The 23,306-nt window shown below is 39.9% G+C and overlaps 1 protein-coding gene across 1 annotated transcript in view; it reads left to right on the forward strand.

Annotated features, from left to right (window-relative positions):
• The window catches only part of LOC134349866 (protein diaphanous homolog 1), a 122,414-nt gene extending 101,955 nt beyond the window's left edge, over positions 1 to 20,459 (forward strand). The window contains exon 11 of the mRNA XM_063054830.1: positions 14,896 to 20,459. Within this exon, the coding sequence (XP_062910900.1) occupies positions 14,896 to 15,068 (173 nt within the window). The 3' untranslated portion in view covers positions 15,069 to 20,459. The remainder of the gene's footprint in view (positions 1 to 14,895) is intronic.
• The last annotated feature ends 2,847 nt before the right edge of the window (positions 20,460 to 23,306 follow it).

A 23,306-nucleotide genomic window follows, 5' to 3' on the forward strand; every position in this document is an offset into this window, starting at 1 on the left:
GGCAACAAGATCAATCCCCCCACGTGCAAAAAAAAATCACACAGATGGCAACAAGAAAAAAACGAGTGCAATCACAGAATATAAAACACTAAATCAAAAGAGTCCATGTTCAGTTTAGCTTAGTGTTCATTATCTACAGGCCTCCGCGATTCAGTTGCCCAAAATAGCAACAGAAAAAGGAATGACCAGGAACTACAGTCCAATCCACAAACCCAGACCCAGAACTTTAGAACTGTCCTCCAACAGCATCGAGAGAGAGAGAGAGAGAGAGAGAGAGAGAGAGACCATTCACACGCAGGGACCTTCCCTTGGTATCAGCGAGCGAGAGTGAGGGAGAAAGAGAGGGAGAGATTGTAACATGCAGACACCTTCCTCTGGCAGCAAGTGAGAGGCTGTTGGCACTGAACACCATCTGCACTCACCTGGATGTTTTCAATCTTCCATGATGCTTTAATTGGCAAGGTGGCCAGTCCTAGGGTTGTAGAACTGTGCAGCTGCTAGGAAGGAAGCAATGTGTCTTGTTGCATTGTTGTTGCCCTGTGACTTGGTGTGTTCTGGTTGTTGTGTTCTGTCTGTTCTGCTGAGCATTGTGGCCATCCTGGATCAGTACGAAAATGTGTGGGGTCTTACAGGCGGTCCCTAGCACTCCTTTGGGTTTGTTGTCTTCACGACAATGACACATTTCACTATATGTTTCGAAGTACATGTAATAGATAAATCTGAAACTGATTCTGAGCAATTGAGCTATACATCCATTTGCTGCTGAGGAATCAAACAATATGGCGATCAGCCAGAAAAGTTACCCTGAGTTGTGTTCTTACTGAATGACAGACAAAGTATAAAAGCCCACGTGGCCTGATCCTGCTGCCTGTGTTTACTGGTGATGCCTCTTGTCAACCACAACATGCCTCCATCTCCTCCTCTCTCAATAATCTACAATGTAACCCATCACTGCATCCCATTGCTCTGTTATTGAGTTGGCAGAGGGAAATCCATGCAAGCAAGCTCACATCAAACACTGGTAGCCTTTTCCATCTGCCCACCAGTCTATCACAGCACCACTGCTCAATGTACCTCACTAATTTAATTAGCATCTACACTCAGTGGCCAATTTATTGGGAATCTCCTGTACCTAATAAAGTGGCCACTAAGTGTACGTTTGTGGTCTTCTGCTGTAGTCCAGCCACTTCAAGCTTTGACATGTGCTTTCAGAGCTGTTCTTCTGCACACCACTATTGTAATGTGTCGTTATTTGAGTTACCATCACCTTCCTGTCAGTTTGAACTAGAATCACCATCCTCCTCTGACCTTTCTGATTAACAAAGCATTTTTGCCCAGAGAATTGACACTTACTGGATGATTTTATTTGCTTTCTGCACCATTCTTTGTAAACTCTAGACTGTTGTGGGTGAAAATTCCAGGAGATCAGCAGTATCTGAGATACTCAAGCCACTCCGTCTGGCACCAACAACCATTCCCCAGTCAATCACTTAGACCACATTTCTTCACCATTCTGATGTTTGGTTTGAACTACAATTGAACCTCTTGACCATATCTACATGCTGTTAATGAATTGAGTCGCTACCACGTGATTAGCTTTTGCATTAATAACCAGATATACCTAACAAAGTGTCTACTGAGTGTATGTTTTTAGAACTAATTGAAAGAATAGATTGTGCTCCGCTCCTGTTGGACTAAAAAGAATTATAGCCATCCAACTACTGCTGAAACACACATCCCATTATTTTCTATACTCCAGCTGTTGAACTTGTAATAGCAGCAATAGCAGCAATGTTTCCTCTTGTTGCACTGTGAAATTGATTATTTAGTCGTAGGGTTCTTCACTAAAGGACATGAGTAAAGCACATGGATTTTTACAAATTTCATGGTTACATATATTGAAATTATTATTTTAGTTCCAGATTTATGTAACTGAATTTAAATTAATTTGATTTGACTCACATCTCTAGACTTTCACTTCATATTCCATAAACTAAAGCACTGTCTATCCCCTTGCTGATGTAAGAAATGGGCACATCTTTCTGTTTCTCCACTCCTGGAATTCAGCTCACTTTTTTTTCCCCACAGTATCATAAATATTTCATTCTACTGAATTATATAGGCCAAGATTTTTCCGACACATGCCAAGACTTCAGTATGGAGCTTCCAACATTTCCCGGTGTCACTTCAGTAAACACAGGGCTCCAGCTCAAGCATGCAGGAGCAAATTCTGTGCCCTATAATATAATCGGAATATTCAGTGGTTTCACACCAAAACCATATTATCACAGATTATTACTCCCAATTCTGCTCATTACAGGAACATGTCAAAATACATTTTTTCATATCTTTACTTTTTTCTTTCTCTCTGTCAGACAATACTGCAGACAGTATTGTCAACATACCTGGTCTCAACATCATCGAAGCTGTTTGGGAAAATCTGGAGAGACAGAAGTGAGTGAGACAGTTAAAATCTGTAGAACTGTTCCAGGTTCTCCAAGATGCTTGGAAACAACCTACCAGCCGATTTTCTTATAAAACTGCAGGGCAGTGTATCTAAGAAAATTGTTGCAGTTTTAAAGGCAAAGGGTGGTCACACCAAATATAGGTTTCATTTAGTTGTATTTTTTACATTTAGAAACTTTTTATCTCATTAGTTTTGAAGGCATCTTCACCTTATAGATTTACAGTGGTTTGCAAAAGTTTGGGCACCCCTGGTCAAAATTTCTGTTACTGTGAATAGTTAAGTGAGTAGAAGATGAACTGATCTTCAAAAGTCATAAAGTTAAAGATGAAACATTCTTTTCAACATTTTAAGCAAGATTAGTGTATTATTTTTGTTTTGTACAATTTTAGAGTGAAAAAAAGGAAAGGAGCACCATGCAAATGTTTGGGCACCTTCATTAGCTTGTTAGGGCTATGGCTTAATCACAGTCATCATTAGGAAAGGCTAGGTGATGCAAATTTCAAAGCTTTATAAATACCCTGACTCCTCAAACCTTGTCCCAACAATCAGCAGCCATGGGCTCCTCTAAGCAGCTGCCTAGCACTCTGAAAATTAAAATAAATGATGCCCACAACGCAGGAGAAGGCTATAAGAAGATAGCAGAGCGTTTTCAGGTAGCCATTTCCTCAGTTCGTAATGTAATTAAGAAATGGCAGTTAACAGGAACGGTGGAGGTCAAGTTGAGATCTGGAAGACCAAGAAAACTTTCCAAGAGAACTGCTCGTAGGTTTGCTAGAAAGGCAAATCAAAACCTCCATTTGACTGCAAAAGCCCTTAAGGAAGATTTAGCAGACTCTGGAGTGGTGGTGCACTGTTCTACTGTGCAGCGACACCTAAACAAATATGATCTTCATGGAAGAGTCATCAGAAGAAAATCTTTCCTGCATCCTCACCACAAAATTCAGTGTCAGCAGTTTGCAAAGGAACATCTAAACAAGCCTGATGCATTTTGGAAACAAGTCCTGTGGACTGGTGAAGATTAAATAGAACTTTTTGGCTGCAATGAGCAAAGGTATGTTTGGAGAAAAAAGGGTGCAGAATTTCATGAAAAGAACACCTATCCAACTGTAAAGCACGGGGGTGGATCGATCATGCTTTGGGCTTGTGTTGAGGCAGAGCCACGGGGAACATTTCACTGGTAGAGGGAAGAATGAATTCAGTTAAATACCAGCAAATTCTGGAAGCAAACATCACACCGTCTGTAAAAAAGCTGAAGATGAAAAGAGGATGGCTTCTACAACAGGATAATGATCCTAAACACACCTCAAAATCCACAATGGACTACCTCAAGAGGCGTAAGCTGAAGGTTTTGCCATGGCCCTCACAGTCCCCTGACCTAAACGTCATTAAAAATCTGTGGAGAGACCTCAAAAGAGCAGTGCATGCAAGATGGCTCAAGAATCTAGAACTAGAAGCCTTTTGCAAGGAAGAATGGGAAAAAATCCCCCAAACAAGAATTGGAAGACTCTTATCTGGCTACAGAATGCGTTTACAAGCTGTGATAATACTTGCCAAAGGGGGTACTGACCGTGCAGGGTGCCCAAACTTTTGCTTTGTGCCCTTTTCCTTTTTTGTTATTTTGAAACCGTAAAAGATGGAAATAAAAAAACAATCTTGCTTAAAATATTAAACAAAAGTGTCATCTTTAACTTTATGCCTTTTGGAAATCAGGTTATCTTTTACTCGCTTAGCTATTCACAGTAACAGAAATTTTGACCAGGGGTGCCCAAACTTTTGCATGCCACTGTATATTTTACATGTGCCTAAGACATTTGCACAGTACTGTAAGTAACTGAAATTTTCCTCAAAGTTTCATCAGTACATCCAATTTACTTGTCACTTTAGGATAAGATATTAGATTTGTCAGCATGGTTCTAGTACTGCCTTTTCTATGTATGGATTTTTAACTGTCTTGTTCCTAAGAATAATGAGCACAGATTTTTATTTTCTACAACTTACTGTGCTTTGTGCCGGAATCAATCACTGTAGAGTTGATGATGTAATCCATATATCTCAAAAATTCCCTTCGGTACACATGGAATAGCTAACCTTGGGCATCTGTAGACCATTAAAGTTCACATTTCTGCTGTTAGTGCAGTCTGTTAGTGGCTGTACACATCTGTGAGCAATACAGAAACTAACCATGATTATATTTTTTTATTTGATCCTTCATTAATTAAAGACCTTGATCTTTCAACCCTTAATTGAGGAGCCCTTTGGAGATCGATTCTAATATGAATTCCAACAGAGCCACTGTGGAATCTCTTCAAACTCCATTTCCAACATACTGAGAACAAAATTACTGAGAGAGTTGAATGTCCAGTGAATGTAATTATTAAATATTCATTGAAGTTGTTTATTTATCCATTTCCACAAGCTATAAATCTGCACAAATTTCTCAAAGCTTGAGTGCTATAAAGATGCAGTTAAGATGATCTTATTATTTGATGTTATGTTATCAGACCTTACCAGAAGAGTAATTTCTAAGCTATTACTGTGAATATTTTAACTCATTTTAGCCAGCAAGCTAAATAATTTTGACACTTTTGCAGCCAAAGTACTTTGGGCTGAAGCAAAAGAAGGGACTTTTATAAGGTGACATTTGCAAAACTAATTCTGGAACCATTGCCAAACATGTATATTTCATAGACACAAAAGATTCTGCAGGTGCTGGAAATCCAGAATAATACACACAAAATGCTGATGGAAATCAGCAGGTCAAGCAGTGTCTATGAAGAGGAATAATCAGTCACTATTTTGAACTGAGGCCCTTCATCAGGAGTAAAAGTAAATTTATTATCATGTATGCATATGTCACCCTAAGATTCATTTGGTAGCGGGCATTTACAGTAGATACAAAGAGATACAATAGAATAAGTGAAAACTGCACATAAACAAAGACAGACATACAGACAATGTGCAAAAAATGACAAACTGCAAATAGGAAAATAAGCATAATAAATAAATGTGTTAATTTAAATTCTAAATGAGTTGTAAAATCCTTGAAAGTGAGTCAATGAATTGTGGAATCAGGTGCTGTGTTGAGCTGAGTAAAGTTACCACTCTGGTTCAAAAGCCTGATGATTCAAGGGTAATAACTGTTCCTAACCCTGGTGGTGTGGGACCTAAGGCTCCGATATGTTGACTGGTTATTTCCTTCCATAAATGCGGCCAGAGCTACTGTGTTCCTCCAGCATTTTGGGTATGCTGCTATATATTTTCTAGGGTAGTAAATGATGAACTGTCCAAGTTTATGTCAGCAAAATGAAAGATCCAGTTTTAATCATCGTAAACCAAAGTCAATCATCTGCACCAGGATAGCACCAATCTGTAAGGTTGGCAAAAGAAACTTAGAATATGTTTGCACTCTGATTTATTATACTAGTGGACATGCAGTGAAATGTGCAAGAACATTTTACCACTTTACTGTACAGTAGTCGACACCCGTAAAACTGTTCTTTCCACAAGGTGAGAAGTATGAAAATTAGGTGGGGCAGAAATAGAAACTAGAATTAGACTCTGTAAACCGAAAATAGCCATATTCATTGATAGTTACTACTTTCCATGAAGCTGGCTCAATTTGCAGTATCGCAGTGACAGGATGTAACTAGTCTTCTTAAAGTAGTTGAATTTGTTTGTGTCTATTGTGCTTATGCTATATTACAAATGGTATTTTTAGCACCAACTTGTGTAGACATTTTAAATGATTTTCTTGTTATGAGGGGGAACCAACTCCTTTTAGATTTTATTTGATTACACTAATGCAGCTTTTTTTTTGAGATAAAGACAATTGTTCAGGTTGATAGTTTCTTCTTTCCCTCCCTTCTCTTCTGAAGCAAAACCAGTATATCCTGGAAATTCATCCTAATTCCGTGCCTATTGTAAATCTTCAGCACTATAACATTTTCTCTTTCTTTCTTTCCTTCAGACTCAATGTTGTCTCTCTCTGATATCAGTGATGACAGTGAACTGGTAAAAGGAAAATGAGAATGTATTTGTGCTTGTTCCAGATCCCTGCTCTACAATCTTAACCATTTCACTAATACTGGCAAATGTGTTTTTGAGTAACATCATTTGAGTAACAAGTCAAAGTACCAAGAGTCAAATATACTACACGTGGTGCCTGTCATTTTAATATTCTGGTGCCTTATTTTTGGGTAGTGCCATTATTCGATCAAGTTCCCCAGGTACATTGTCCCATTCATCCCAATTGGCAGGTTAAGGTTGAAATATCCACTGGTAGATAAAAACTCATCAGTCATTAGGGGTCCCTGGTTATTTAGTGTGAGTTGGTTTCATTTCGGTGGAGCAAGGATTTTTCCCCCTCAATGGATTTCTTTCTTCATGTTGAACTTGCTGAACGGTATTTTCATTGACACCAACAGCTCTTCAGAATCTTAAATCATAGGATGCAGGAGCAGAATTAGGTTATTTAGCTCATCAAGTCTTCTCTACTGCTCAATCATGGCTATATTTTTCAATCCCATTCCCATGCCTTCTGCCCGTTACCTTTAATCTTCAAGAACCTATCAATCTCTGCTTTATGTGCACCCAAAGGCATGGCCTCCACTGCTCACTGTGATAACGAATTTCACAGACTCAACACCGTCTTGCTGAAGCAATGCTTTTCAGTATTCTGTAGGGTTCTACCTCCCCCCCACCTCCCCTAGCCCTTCTGGACTCCGTCAAGTACAGACCCAAAGACGCCAGAAGCTCCTCATATGTTAAGTTTTTCAGCCTTTCATTCCTGGAATCTTTCTTGTGAGCCTCTGCGGGACCCTCTCCAGGGCCATCCTATCTTTCCTAGATAGCTGACATGTGCACAAACGAACAAAGTCAGGGCAACACCTGTCCATGAAGGGTCCAAAACTCTTAGTTGTTTGAAGTGAATGGGTGTACACTTGACAGCAGGAATCACTATAAAACAATCCAAAAGGATCATCCACTCTTGTCTATTGACACCCAGTTAAACCATCCTGATGTCCTAATTCTAAGTTGTTAACTATTGAAGGCGAGGGTGATAGAGATAGTTTACCATGCACCCTCAATCATTTTACTAGGTAAAGATCACAGTTTTAAGGTACCGATTATTTAGACCATAGGACCATAAGGCATAGGAGCAGAATTACGCCCTTTGAGTCAGCTCCACCCTTTGATCATGATTGATTTATTTTTCTCTCAAAGGGGATGTGGGCTAAGTGCAGACAAATGGGGCGTGCTCAGGAAGGTACTACAGTTGGTATGGATGAACTTGGCCAAAAGGCCTATTCCATACTGTATAACTCTTGGACTCTGGCAATTGATGTCCATAAATTCCAGGTCGTCCTTATTCTGCTGCCGTTATTGTGGGTTCAGTTACTAACAAACATAATCAAAAGAAAGATTTGTGTTTACTAAATACCTAATGTAACCTCTGGACCTGTTTGTTAATGGCTCCATTACTCATTCTCAAAGATAATCTGTCAGTGTGGAAGTGGTTTGCTTTACATTTTCAACCAAGGTTCTCCTAGAATGACAGATTGAATGTTTGGCCACCATGATCGTATGTTGTTCAATAAATCCTTCCCAACCTTACTGTAATTTGATTTGTTTTCCTCTAATGCATTATTCCAAATCCCCTGCTCAGTCCCATGGGTAATAATGGAGTATCCCTGCCATGAGGCTTAGCCATCGAAGGATTGAAATTACCTTTGAAAACATTTGAAGAAACAGATTTGAGAGAAAAATAAAAGTAAATTCCATGCTTACACTTTTCTCCCAACTGCTTTCAAAGGTTCAAAGGTACAATTTAATGTCAGAGAAATGTATACAATATACATCCTGAAATGCTTTTACTTCACAACCATCCATGAAAACAGAGGAGTGCACCAAAGAATGAACAACAGTTAAATGTTAGAACCCCAAAGTCCCCGCTTAGCTCCCCACTTCAGCGTGTAAATAGCAGTGAGCAACAATTCCCCCTCCCCCCCACCGGCAAAAAAAAAAGCAAACATTGGCACCACCAGCAAGCACTCAAACGTGGGCAAAGCAATAGCAAAGACACTGACTTGCAGTTACCCCAAAGACTTTGTGTTTCACCCGGCATTCAACATACCACAGATTCCCTCTCTCCCTAGTAAGGGAGAAAGAGGTGTCTCCATTTTCCCAGCGAGCGGGGAGTCATAACAAACAACTCACTGGTTTACGATGTTAAAAGTCCATTACGTCGCTTTTTTCGAGCTCTGTGCCCGAAGATCGCAACAATCCCAGTTCTCCAGGCACATAACAGATACCCCGACTCCCCCGGCGACACACGGGTCTTATGACAATGACCCTCGATCCGCTCCTCTCCAGAGCCCCGAGATCCTAGGCTTCTGAATTCGAGCCGGACTCTTAGGCCGAGCCTTTGGCGTGCTGAACAACGGCCAGTTATGGAACCCCGAGAGCAGGTCCCATTCCTGCAAAGAACCATAGTCAGTGTGTAACTTCAGGTCAGGGTCTTCAAAAGAATCCTGAAAGGGTAAAATAGAGATATTAAAGATGGAAATAGAGCTGTTTCTGGAGATGCAAGCAAAGGAGATGCCGTTAGGTGCCATTAACCCTCCTAAGCTCCACCTTTCTACATTCTTATACTATCTATAGCCTCGCGGTGTCTAGAAAGGATGTTACTCACAACAACGATGTGCAGTAAAGCATCTCTGAATGCACAACACATTGAACCTTGAAGTGGATGGGTTGCAGTGAAAACATCCACTGTAGCCTATCCACTTTTAAATATACTCACTGGCCACTTTATTAGGTACAGCAGTGGAACCCAGTGTAGCCTTCTGCTGTTGTAGCCCATCTAATTCAAGGTTCAACACGTTCATCCAGACACGCTGTTCTGCACTGTTGTAGCACATTGTTATTTGAGTTACTGTTCTCTTCCTGTCAGCTTGAACCAAGCTGGCTATTCTCTGGCCTCTATCATAGACAGGGCAGTTTTGCCCACAGGACTGCCACTCACTGGATGTTTTATGTTTCTCACACCATTCTCTGTAAGCTACAGAGACCGTTGTACGTGAAAATCCCTGGAGATCAGCAATTTCTGAAATACTCAAACCATCCCATCTGGCACCAATAAACATTCCACGGTCAAAGTCACTTAGATCGCATATTCTCCCCATTCTGATGTTTGGCCAAAACAATAACTGTACCTCTTGACCATGTCTGCATGCGTTTATGCATTGGGTTGCTGCCACATGATTGACTGATTAGATGTTTGCATTAATGAACGGTTGTACGGGTGTACCTAATAAAGTGGTCACAGAGAGTATATAATAATTAGAGTTTCACATACAGTAAATACAAATACAGATTGTACTCCACTAGGGTGGCAGAGCGACTTACAATTTATTAGTTGAAGGTATGTGGTGATTAGTAACTTACCACCACAATGTCAATCCTAAATGCACAATTAGTTCAACTTACAGTTATGAATAGCAGATTAATAGATGTTCGCCATTCTCAGTGGTAGATGTACACCTATCACATTTGAACTCTTGCAGAGATGGTCCCAACTTAGCAACTCTGAGCCTACTACAACATCTTCCAACTTCACTAACATAATTAAGCATCTGATAGCACTTCACAAGATAATCAGCAAACTATAGTTGGCAATAAGAACATTAATTTGAAAATAAGGTAGATGACCATGAACTTTGGCAAAAATGGAAAGTTTTAAGGTATCTTAAACAAAAAAATTGTCAGTGAAATAGTGATGTTTAGAGAGGAATTCTAGAGCTTTGTGTCTTAGTGGGTAAAGCAACAGATGTGAGTGACAGAATATAGATCAGTACAGCACATTACAGGCCCTCTGTACATGATGTTGTATTGACCGTTCAACCTACTCTATGATCAATCTAACCGTTTTTTCCCATCCTCGTGTTGATCTAAGAATCTCTGAAGTGTCCCTAATGGGGATAGATGTGGAAGACCATATAACCATAAGATATAGGAGCAAAGTAGGCCATTCAGCCCAGCAAGTCTGCTCTGCCATTCAATCATGGGCTGATCCAATTCTTCCAGTCGTCCCCACTCCATTGCCTTCTCCCCATACCCTTTGATGCCCTGGCTAATCAAGAAACTATCTATATCTTTCTCTTAAATGCACCCAATGTCTTGGCCTCCACAGCCACTCGTGGCAACAAATTCCACATATTTACCACCCTCTGACTAAAGTAATTTCTCTACATCTCTGTTCTAAATGGATGTCCTTCAATCCTGAAGTCATGCTCTCTTGTCCTAGACTCCCCTACCATGGGAAATAACTTTGCCATATCATTCGGCCTAGAAGCATTCAGAATGTTTCTATGAGACCCCCACCCCCCCCACCCCTCATTCTCCTGAACTCCAGGGAATACAGCCCAAGGATTGCCAGACGTTCCTCATATGGTAACCCTTTCATTCCTGGAATCACTCAAGTGAATCTTCCCTGAACCCTCTCTAATGTCAATATATTCTTTCTAAAATAAGGAGCCCAAAACTGCACACATTACTCTGTGTGGACTCATGAGTGCCTTACAGAGCCTCAACATCACATCCCGACTCTTATATTCTATACCTCTAGAAATGAATGCCAACACTGCATTCGCCTTCTTCACCACCAACACAACCTGGAGGTTAACCTTTAGGGTATCTTGCCCAAGGACTCCCAAGTCTCTTTGTATCTCTGCATTTTGAATTCTCTCCAAATCTAAACAATAGTCTGCCCATTTATTTCTTACACCAAAGTGCATGACCATACACTTTCCAACATTGTATTTCATTTGTCACTTCTTTGCCCATTCCCCTGAACTATCTAAGTCGCTCTGCAGGCTCTGTTTCCTGAACACTACCTGCTCCTCCACCTATCTTTGTATCATTGGCAAATTTAGCCACAAATCCATTAATGCCCTAGTCCAAATCATTGACATACATCATAAAAATCAGCAGTCCGGCAGCCAGCCAGAATCAGATCCATTTATTCTCACTCTCTGTTTCCTGCTGATCAGCCAATGCTCCACCCATGCTAGTAACTCCCCTGTAATTCCATGGGCTCTTATCTTGCTAAGCAGCCTCATGTGCAGCACCTTGTCAAAGGCCTTCTGAAAATCTACTGCGTCTCCTTTGCCTACCCTGCTTGTACTTTCCTCAAAAAATTGAAGTAGGTTGGTCATGCAGGATTTTCCTTTCAGGAAACCATGCTGGCTTTGGCCTATCTTGTCATGAGTCTCCAGGTATTCTGTAATCTCCTCCCTAACAATCGATTCCAACACTTGAGGCTAACAGGTCTATAGTTTCCTTTCTGCTGCCACCCACCCTTCTTAAATAGCGGAGTAACATTTGCATTTTTCCAGTCATCTGGTACAATACAGAATCTATGAATTCTTGAAAGATCATCGTTAATGCTTCTGCAATCTCTCTAGCTACTTCCTTCAGAACCTGAGGATGCATTCCATCAGGTCCAGGAGATTTATCCACCCTCAGACCATTAAGCTTCCTGAGCACCTCCTCAGTCGTAATTTTCACTGCACAAACTTCACTTCCCTGACACTCTTGAATGTTCGGTATACTACAGACATCTTCCACTGTGAAGACTGGTGCAAAATATGCATTCTGTTCCTCTGCCATCTCTGCATCTCTCATTACAATATCTCCCATGTCATTTTGTATTGGTCCTATATCTACTCTTGACTCTCTTTTACCCTTTATATACTTCAAAAAACTTTTAGTATCTTCATTGATATTAGTCGCTAGCTTCCTCTCATAATTAAAAAAAATGCAAGGGAAAAAACGGTTCACTTACCTCACCGAAGCCTGAATGAGCCAAAGCCCTACCACTCTGTTTCAGCCCACTCCATTAATGACAGCTGCTTTGATGACCACTCCACTAGGCAGTGTCTCCCTTTTATGCCTGAACCTTCCCTGCTCTCCAACTCAAGACTGGTGCTCCGGTTATAGCAGAGTTCCCGCGAAGCTTTCCCCTTTTAAACTTTGCTCCCGGTCCTGTACGCCACTCCTGTCTCGGAGCTCTCCAACTCACAGTAGGTGCTCTGGTTAGTGAAGGATAGTGTAAAATTAGCTCTACACTCTACTGATTCGTCAAATGATCATTGTGACATGAATGTATTGTCAGAATCTACATCAAATCTGACAATTGTCCTTCCCCCATGTAAGGATTACTTGATAGCAATTAGCTGCAAGAGTCTATTAATTTCCTTTACCTTCTTGGGTCCTCCTCCTCAATTGTTATTCATCTTATTTCATTCAGGAAAGCAATCTGTGTACCAGCTGATCCAATAAGCAGTTCATATAATAAACTGGTAATAGATCTGTGCTAGAGAAGTGGATGCAATACATTCAAATGCCTGTCTGGTCATGGTATGCTCACTTTGCCAAGCATGCATCTTCTGCTCTTTAAGCTGGTGCAGTGATCTCTCCATCCAGGAGGAAATGGTAAATCAGTATTGCTCACCAGGAATTTACAATATCATTTCTGTCTCCGTAATGTCTGGAATTAATATTCTTTGATATGCAATAAGAGTATTTGGCTGAACATGCCTCTACAGTGATGAAATGTGAAGTACCATGATGATTAAATGAGAAGAGATACACAGAAGCCCAGAAGCTGTGATTTGATTATGTATATTATTTATTCTGGTATTTGGCTGACATAATGTTATGATTTTGTCCAATTTGTTCTGGAAGCCAAGGACGGTGAGAATTTTTTTCCCGAAATGGAGTGACGTATGGTTTTGCTCACCTAAACTTGTTTCTCCTCCCCTACTCACATTCTAACTCCCAGCACTTTTTACTGGCAGTATCTCTTAACAATTTGTCAATGCCTGCATGTTATTTCCAACTCTGTGAGTATTGTAGTTAAAAGCAACCTCTATTTATATTGATAGTGTATTAACTTTGACAGGCCTCATCAGTGAAACAAATATAATTATTCACCTGCTCGCTGATATAAACAATGGTGACAAGAAGTGCTCATTCCAAATTTCTTAATGTGTGGCAGCTAAATTGCAGGAAATGATAGCGCTGTGTGTAAAAGGTTGGAGGGATAAAGCACAAAGGATTCTGCAGATGTTGGAAATCTAGAGTATACAACACACACAAAACGTTGGAGGAGCTCAGCAGGTCAGGCAGCATCTATGGAGAGGAATAAACAGTTGGTGTTACGGGCCAAGGCGCTTCATCAGGACCTGATGAAGGGTTTTGTCATTGGGTGGTGATGCTATTTGATAATATTGTCACCACTTGGTCTTTGGAGTAAGGGCTGTTAGCTCGCTGAGGGTCACAACAAGCTTGTATAAGAATTTTTAATGTAATCAACTGTAGGAGAATTTCTTAAGCCATTGAATCAAAGAATGTGATGTTGGCAAGAGCAGCAGACGCTAGTATGAACACCTCAGTTGATGAGGCAATTTTCCATAAATTGATGAGTGCTGGTACTTTAAGTACTGATGAAGGTCTCAGCCTGAAACATTAAATATTTATTCTTCTCCGTAGATGCTGCCTGACCTGCTGAGTTCCTCTAGCATTTTGTGTGTTGTATACCCATTGTAACTCTTTGGATGTGTGTGTCCCAGATCAATTAACGCCAGAGTTACAGTGATTACACATATAATTTCCCATTGGACTTTACAGTAGTCAAAAATAATGTCTTTGTTGTCAGCTTCATCTGTAATATTTGGTTGTCAGTTGTTGTCTTATAGTTGTTGCAGTTGACAGTAAGTTGTGATTGTTTTAAGGTCTCTAACTGGTACTGATCCCAATATCACTTCTGTAATATTGGGATCTCCATGGAGTCATATCTCCAATTGCAAAGACTACCGAGTTCTACATGCAGTGGCCTCTTCATTATTATTTACCTCCCGTACCTGATAAAGTGGCCTCTAGGTATAGGTTCGTGGTCTTCTGCTGTAGTCCATCCACTTCAAGGTTCACTGCGTTGTGCATTCAGAGGGTCTCTTCTGCATTCTGTTGGTGTAACAAGAGGTTATTTAAGTTACCTTCCTGTCAGCTTGAACCAATCTGGTCATTCTCCTCTGACCTCTCTCATTAACAAGGCATTTTTGCCCACAGGAATTTTTTTTTTCTTCTTCGCACCATTCTCTGACCTCTAGAGACAGTTGTGTGTAAAAATCCCAGGAGATCAGTGGTTTCTGACCACCCTGTCAAAGTCACTTAGGTCACATTTCATCCCCATTCTGATTTTTAGTCTGAACAATAACTGAACCTCTTGACCATGTCTTTATGCCTTGAACTGCTGCCACATGATTGGCTAGTTATGTTTCTATTAACGAGCAGGTGTTTGGGTGTACTTAATGCAGTGACCAATGAGTGCATTTTGCAATGACGTTCTGTGTTTACTATCTCTGCAGCTAATCGAAGAGGCAATGCTATGACGTCTGTTCTTGCCAAAGAACTCACCAAGGATGATGCCATCAGTCAAACTGTAAGTAAAAAACAGAAGATGATGGCGGAAGAGAAAAATACCGTGCCACCAGTGGAAAAGGATGAGATGCTGGAAGACATTCTCACTCGCTCCAACTAAATCCATAGGAAGTATCTGGAATTTAAAATACAGTGCCATAAAGCCAATGTTTTGGCATGATGCTTGTTTAAACTCTGAGTCTGAATGTGCTACAGTTGAATTTTTTTTTCTGGACTACTTGTATCTCACCTGGAAACAATGGCACTACCCCAAGAGTGCACAGGTGATTTTTCTTTATGTAGATTTAAAACAGATTGTGAGGATTTGAATGGTTGAGATGCCAATGCATAATACAGTTTCTAAATATTGGTTTTAGCAATGCTGCGGTGCAGATTTTGTCTTGAAGAGCCAGAATGGTTTTCCATTGGTTATTTGTTTTCACCTTTACAACATATCATTGATTTCCATCTTTGCATTTTATTCTTGACTGGTTACTGAGATTTAAACAAAAAATTGCACATCAACCTCACGGGCCACTTAAAATAAATTGCTAGGTCTCGCTATGCACATTATTAATATTGTACAATATTTTAGTTTGATTGTGACTGCTTCCTGTATCATAGACCACAAGTGGAAATTAATATTGTACACAGTATAAAACCTGATAATGCATTGAAGTGTGAATTAAGGTATGAATAGCTCATAACGAGTTATAATGGGGGAAAAAGAACAAATCTGTTTATGTGGACAGCTAAAATGCTTTCACTATTAATGACAGTCAGAATGTTACACAGCAGAAACCAGATTTGTTTTAGCAGTTTTCAAAAGTAAGCTGGAAGATAATCTTTAAGTATTACTGCTTCTCCATTAATACTTTTCTCTCAACCCTCTTCTCACTTAGTTTGTTGTCATGGGACAGACAATTCGTAAATGGTATCTGTTTCTTGCTTTTGCACATTGATTTTCTTAGAACTGCTCAGTGCACAACATGGGATCATTTCCACTGTGCTAAAGATCACAAGTTGGAACTGTTATGGTTGACAGAGGGAGGAATAATAAATGTTCTGGTGCCAAAAGGGGAGATACTACCTTAAATTCCAGTGGTTAAATCATTATTTCATTCAAATGTAGTATAGGAAAACCTTTTCTAGTGATTAGTCAAGTTTAATTTAATGTTCCAAGCAGTTCCCTCTAGGTGTTCTTCTTGCACCTTTTTAGTGGTGAAATCTAAAGGACAGGCAGCTCCTGAAGTACTATTGTTTTCCTATGTGATATATCATCAGATTCATCCAAATGAAAATTTATTAAAGCATGATTTCTGCTCCATTTGTTAATGCTAAGTACCGTCTTTAACATCCTGTCAAGTTTGAAGATTTTCATGCGGACAAGGATTTTTTTTAGACAAACTATAAACATATCTATTGTTAAGTTGCAATTCTCAAGACTCCCTGCAAAAATATTATTGGATCTTCAAGGACCATTCCTCCCTCCACGGACAAAAACTGCAGATCCACGTTGTGGGTGATTCCTAATTGGGAAATGGAAATGAACCAGCAAAATTACCTCATAAATGCTGATTATTAGGAAACAGCTAAAAGGAGACTGGAACTGAAGGAAACTGAACTGTAAGGTGTGTTTATTATTTATCCAAAACAGTATCATTGCTATGAATATTTTTTTGGTAAAGTTTTATCATGTCCAATTGAGGTTGATCAATAATAGATTGCACAGGAGCAGCTGCTAATGAATTTGAGGTGGACTTGAAGTCCCAATTGAAATAAAGTACTGCTGTATCTGTTCTATTTTAATCTCTGCTGAGACCCATTTAACTGAAGTAACGGGGTTGTCTTCAGATTCATAGGATTTTACTACTGTAAGTGTAGACAAACTTTGGGGCATTTATTGCCAGATGTATTTGCTGTGCCTGTCTTTTTCTGTTATATATAACATCTTTGAAAATATTCTTTGAGCATTTGTATGTTCATATCACATGACCTATTAACCACCACCTTCGAGTAGAAGAAATTCCTACAGAATTTATTTTTTATATAAAAAGAACTGAAGAAATTGAACCTTTGTGCTTAAGAGAATCTTCCTATATTTTAAATAAACGTACACTTGAGCTATTCTGGCTGAGGGAAAAAAGACATTAAATATTTTGCCAAGGAGTTGTTGTGTTGCAAACAGCCACTGCCTACTAACTTCCACAGACTAATTCTATTTCTTGACTGTGTTGTCATCCAGATATTAGCAACTGAAGCTATTTCACCATCGCTTGCACCAGTTTAAGTGACATTCCTTCCATTAACAAATATCTATGTTTGCGCTCTTTTATAAAACTGATGTATTTGAAAACATTTGCAAATAATTTTTAAAAATCTCTGAAAAATGGTTGATGTAGCAGTAGACAACTAAAAGCCAGTCTTGCATCATTTCCCACTAGGCCTGTGCAACAAACCCAACAGATTTCGTCACCTTTCATACAGGTTCACTGATCAAGTACCATAGATTTCCATTACCTCTCCGAGGTCACTAGGAAAAGAGAGGCCAGTACCGGAGTAATAAGACACCTTTTGACTCAGTGCCAATGGTTATGAAACACTTGGTCAAGTCTGACTTGAGCAAATTTAATTGTTTCATACAATTCCACAAGTAGATGCTGGTTTGAATAATAGTCAATGTGAATAGTCAATTTAATACCAAATGTAGTATTTGAGAACAGATGCAAATGAAATTTCTTCCCCATTTTTGATCAGTTCTATTTGCTAGGTAACTTGTATTGTCATGAAATAATTTTTCCCCCAAATTGAAACAACTTCAGTATTGCCTCTTGATCCTCGGTGTACTAATCCATGTTTAGATGGACTTACACTATGAAGTTTCATCAGCACTTGGAATAATGTTTTCATAAATGTTACACAGTCCTTGGGAATCTGGACTTTACATACATATTTTCTCTGCCACTGTCCAAATCATGGCCCTCTTAGCTGCTGTGTGATTTCTGAAGCTAATGTGTTAATTCTGTGCCAGTATCTTTGTTCCTATTTAGGTCAGGACAGTGTCTACAGCCTTGCTGTCCAGATAATCAGGTGATGCACTTGGTACTATGGCAACCTGGAGTTTCCAACCTGGGGTCCACTTACCCCTTGCTTAATGGTATTGGTCCATGGCAGATCACCCAATAATAATATAATTGAGCAAATGTTTACAAATGGATATCAGGTGCTACGAAATTGGTGCATATACTGTTCATTGTGCATGTTTTATCTTCACGTCTGTGGGAAGCTGATGGTGTTGTTGATATCTATGTATCAGCAGCCAGGTATGATTATTAACAGCACATCTGATGCAGTGGTTCTTATAATAACTAGATTCTGACAGAATCTATAGATCACTATGTAACTGTGCAAATGGAAGTACACTGGCTTCTATCATAATAAGTCTTTATGCACAGGAGACGTTCAGGAATGGTGTTTTCTCAGGGTGGATTAAACCATAGTGCAGATTACATCAGGATTACTCCCTTTCTGTTTAAGGTGGTCCTGCTCCATTCTGAAAGGTGTTAGTATGTGCATTTAGCAACGGCAGTCCTTACAGCACCTTTGCCAGGTCTAGAAATGAGCGAATCCTGCAGCAAGCATTAGCACTAAGTTTTTGTGTTACCCCCAAGACCTCTACACACTGATCACAGGATTTGCCAGACTGCATCAAGAACCTGCACTAAGTGATGTGAAAGTCCTGCTGAAACTTAGGAATCTGTAAATATAGCTGTGGTTCTTGAGTTCTTGAGTTAAAATGTTCTTAAGTACTTTAGGATAGAGGTAACCATAAGAAAGTGTGGTATAAAAATAAGAATCTCAGTATAATTCCAAATGTGTTCATTATGCAGGTGGGTGCGGCAGGAAGAAACCTTAGACAACTTTTTAATCATTCTAATTGTTGCTCTTTGAAAGAGCAGAACTAAGTGCATTTCATGTAAGTGAGAGTCCTGTAGGTTTATACATTTACTTACTGCTTATTCACTAATATAGATTGTAGATAATTTCACATCATGGTTATGTATTATTGGTGCCTGGGCTGGCATTATTTTATTGCAATTAAAGATCTGCAGAGGATTAATCATTCCTTCTTATAGAGTTTAAATTGTTATTTAACTTCCTACATCTATTTCATAATATGCAAATTATTTAAATCTGCTTATACCAGCTCTTTTTTTCTGAACATGCATAATCTAGCAGAAGTTGCTGGTCAGCTGATTATGAATTTTTATTGCTTTTGAGAAAGAATGTCACATTCCCAGTTTGTGGATTTTTTTTGGTATTTAAGATGACCACAGTGTTGTGAATTTTATTCTCCCGTCTTAATATTTTAGAATCATGGTTCAGGAAATTATCCTGTGTAGAACAAGCTATGTTTCCAAGGAAACAACCAGATTGATGTTATTTCTTGGCACTGTAATCATATAAAGATTAGAGTTACAAAACTGAAAGCAGGTTTACGAAAAATGCACCAAGTGGCCTTGTAATTCATTAGCCATGGCGGAGGAGTTAGAGGGGTTGTGAGGAGGAATGGAACTCTGAATTATTTTCTGCAGGCATGTACCTCTCTGTTCCATGTCTCTTCCTACAACTAAAAAGCATTCAATGGAAAGTTAATGCAGTGTGATTAAGTAATGTAATAGTAGTGACTGGATGATAGAGTTATGTAAACTGCCCAAGAAGTCACTGCTCCCGTCATCAGCTTTGGAGTGTGGTTCTCAATATTACTAAGATATAGCATCAAGACTACATGTTAAGATATCTAATTGTTATTTGGGTCCAATTGAAAAGAAAATTCATTAGGAACTAGATAATATAAGCAATTATAGCATTTCCAAATGCTTTATTATTTGTCCAGGGGTAACATGTGCAGATCGATTTTCAGTGTTATGTTACTCAGGGATATTATATATATATAGAAGTATTTGTCAAACCACTTTTTTTTTCTTTATAATGGAGATTGTCTCTTTACACTTTGGCTAGAAGTAAATTTGCAGGTCAGAGAGGAGACTGATAACTGGAAACTCCCACAAGGATGCTCTATGTATCAGTAATAGGGCTAGTTCCTTTCCATGTTACCTTGTCACATTACCACTGGAATGCAAGGGTTAAATGTGCATTATTTGTCCTTTGCACTGTCAATGGAACTGAAAGTTAAATGAATGTCTGTTTTGTAAAACAACTTGGAAGTAGTTGTTCAGAATGTTTGCGATAAGAAAAGTAAGCCCTCATACATTTGTGTCTTTGGACTACACAATCAGATGTAAGAAGTCGTTGCAAATAATTTTAGAGTGCAGACACAAAGGCTATATGAGCCAAAGCTGAGACTCTGCTAGGATTGTTTTGAAAATGGCAATATAAAATATATTGTTTCTTTTTCTCGGAAGAATTTTTTTAATAGCAATTCATTTCGTTTTGTGTTGAAACATAATTTTATCAAATGTGTGATTCAGATTGTAAATAAAGAACTATTCTATCAAATTGCATTGTTTGTTTTGTACTTTGGACTGTGGTGTCTTAGTGCCTGACCGTCTTTAAGGCTGGTCATAGAACAGTGTATCACGTGCCTTTTGGCCCTTGATACTGCATTGAACTTTGAACCTTATCTACTATCAATCTAACCCTTCCCTCCTTCATAGTTCTCTATTGTTCTATCATCCATTTACCTATCTATTAAATGTCCCTGGTGTATCATTCTCTGTCACTTCCCTTGGCAGTGCTTTCCAAGTACCCACCGCTCTCTGTGTAAAAAATACTGACTCCCTGCCCCCCCCCCATACTTTCCTCCAATCACCTCAAAATTATGCCTCTTGAATTAATCATTTTCACCATGGGAAAAAGCTCCGTGATCTATTCCTCTTATCATCTTGTACACCTCTATCAAGTCATGAGTAGGGCAATGTATATAAAGGGTGAACTATTGAAACTTGTGCACACCAGGAGACCAGAAAAAGCTGATCTATCTGAACAGGATTTATACACTTCTCTACGTTCATGCTTACAAAGAAAACTTAATATCAGTAAACAACAGGAATTCTGCAGATGCTGGAAATTCAAGCAACGCACATCAAAGTTGCTGGTGAACGCAGCAGGCCAGGCAGCATCTATAGGAAGAGGCGCAGTCGACGTTTCAGGCCGAGACCCTTCGTCAGGACTAACTGAAGGAAGAGTGAGTAAGGGATTTGAAAGCTGGAGGGGGAGATGCAAAATGATAGGAGAAGACAGGAGGGGGAGGGATAGAGCCGAGAGCTGGACAGGTGATTGGCAAAGGGGATATGAGAGGATCATGGGACAGGAGGTCTGGGAAGAAAGACAAGGGGGGGGGGCCAGAGGATGGGCAAGAGGTATATTCAGAGGGAGAAAAAGAGTGAGAGAAAGAATGTGTGTATAAAAATAAGTAACATGGGGTACAAGGGGGAGGTGGGGCATTAGCGGAAGTTAGAGAAGTCGATGTTCATGCCATCAGGTTGGAAGCTACCCAGACGGAATCTAAGGTGTTGTTCCTCCAACCTGAGTGTGGCTTCATCTTTACAGTAGAGGAACATAAAAGTTGCTGGTGAACGCAGCAGGTCAGGCAGCATCTCTAGGAAGAGGTACAGTCGACGTTTCAGGCCGAGACCCTTCGTCAGGACTAACTGAAGGAAGAGTGAGTAAGGGATTTGAAAGTTGGAGGGGGAGGGGGAGATCCAAAATGATAGGAGAAGACAGGAGGGGGAGGGATGGAGCCGAGAGCTGGACAGGTGATAGGCAAAAGGGATATGAGAGGATCATGGGACAGGAGGTCTGGGAAGAAAGACAAGGGGGGGGGGCCCAGAGGATGGGCAAGAGGTATATTCAGAGGGAGAAAAAGGAGAGTGAGAGAAAGAATGTGTGTATAAAAATAAGTAACAGATGGGGTACGAGGGGGAGGTGGGGCATTAGCGGAAGTTAGAGAAGTCGATGTTCATGCCATCAGGTTGGAAGCTACCCAGACGGAATCTAAGGTGTTGTTCCTCCAACCTGAGTGTGGCTTCATCTTTACAGTAGAGGAACATAAAAGTTGCTGGTGAACGCAGCAGGTCAGGCAGCATCTCTAGGAAGAGGTACAGTCGACGTTTCAGGCCGAGACCCTTCGTCAGGACTAACTGAAGGAAGAGTGAGTAAGGGATTTGAAAGTTGGAGAGGGAGGGGGAGATCCAAAATGATAGGAGAAGACAGTAAACTTATATCAGTAAAACTTAGTTTTGGTTACTGAATAAAAAAAAAATCTGCAAGTCTACCTTAAATCTAATCTCAGCCAGAACAATAATGGCTATGATAACATAATAATCAAGCTTCAGTAACACAAGAGATTCTGAAGATGCTGGAAATCCAGATTAACACATCCAAAATGCTGGAGGAACACAGCAAGTCAAGCAGTCAAAAGGAGAGGAATAAGCAGTCAACATTTCAGGCTGAGAGTCTTCATTAGGAATCAAACCTTCGGTACCTTGGTGCATCCCATTCTCTAATGAACCTTGTGAGTGGTTCCCTGTTACCACATTAGCATCAGCTGTATCTAGAAGGTTACCACCAGTTATTAACCCTCTCTATTCCTACCCCTTCAACTGCTGGTTTCTTCCATGTGGTGATCATTCCTGAGCCATTTGTTACAGCATTGGCACTTGCACTCCTGCACACCTTTGCCTTCATCCTCACCTCCCCCATCAGTGTTCTACACTCAGTGACAATTTTATTAGGTGTCTGATGGAGTGGCTTGAGTACCTCAGAAACTGCTTATCTCCTGCGATTTTCACACACAACAATCTAGAGTTTGCAGAGAATGGTGTAAAAACCAAAAAACATACAGTGAGCAGGACTTTAAGTAAAAATGCCTTGGTAATGAGAGAGGTCAGAGGAAATTGACCAGACTGGTTCAAGCTGACAAAAAAAGTAACAGAAACTCAAATAACCACCAATGCACAGCACGTCAAACTTTGAAGTGGACAAGCTACAAAAGCAAAAGACCATAATGGGTTCCACTCCTGTACCTAATGAAGTGGCCACTGAGTGTATGCGGTTTGCTGTTGTGTGGCTGGTATTGCCAAAATATTCAATTGCCACCACCATCGCCTCCAATCCTGTCAACCTGAGAAATATTTTTGTGGATTTTGACCTTATCTACATTTGCACATTTTGCTGCTAAAGGCAACCCTCAGTACATTTCCTTTGTCATTCTCTTCAATTGCCACATTCTGCGATGTGGGTTTGATATTCACAGTGGGATTTTATTCTTAAATCACCATATGAGCAGTGCGTGCAGCTCTCCGGTGAAATGATATCATATCTGTTAAATAGGGGC

This window comes from Mobula hypostoma, chromosome 7 (genome assembly GCF_963921235.1).
Source record: "Mobula hypostoma chromosome 7, sMobHyp1.1, whole genome shotgun sequence".
Classification (NCBI taxonomy): Eukaryota; Metazoa; Chordata; class Chondrichthyes; order Myliobatiformes; family Myliobatidae; genus Mobula; species Mobula hypostoma.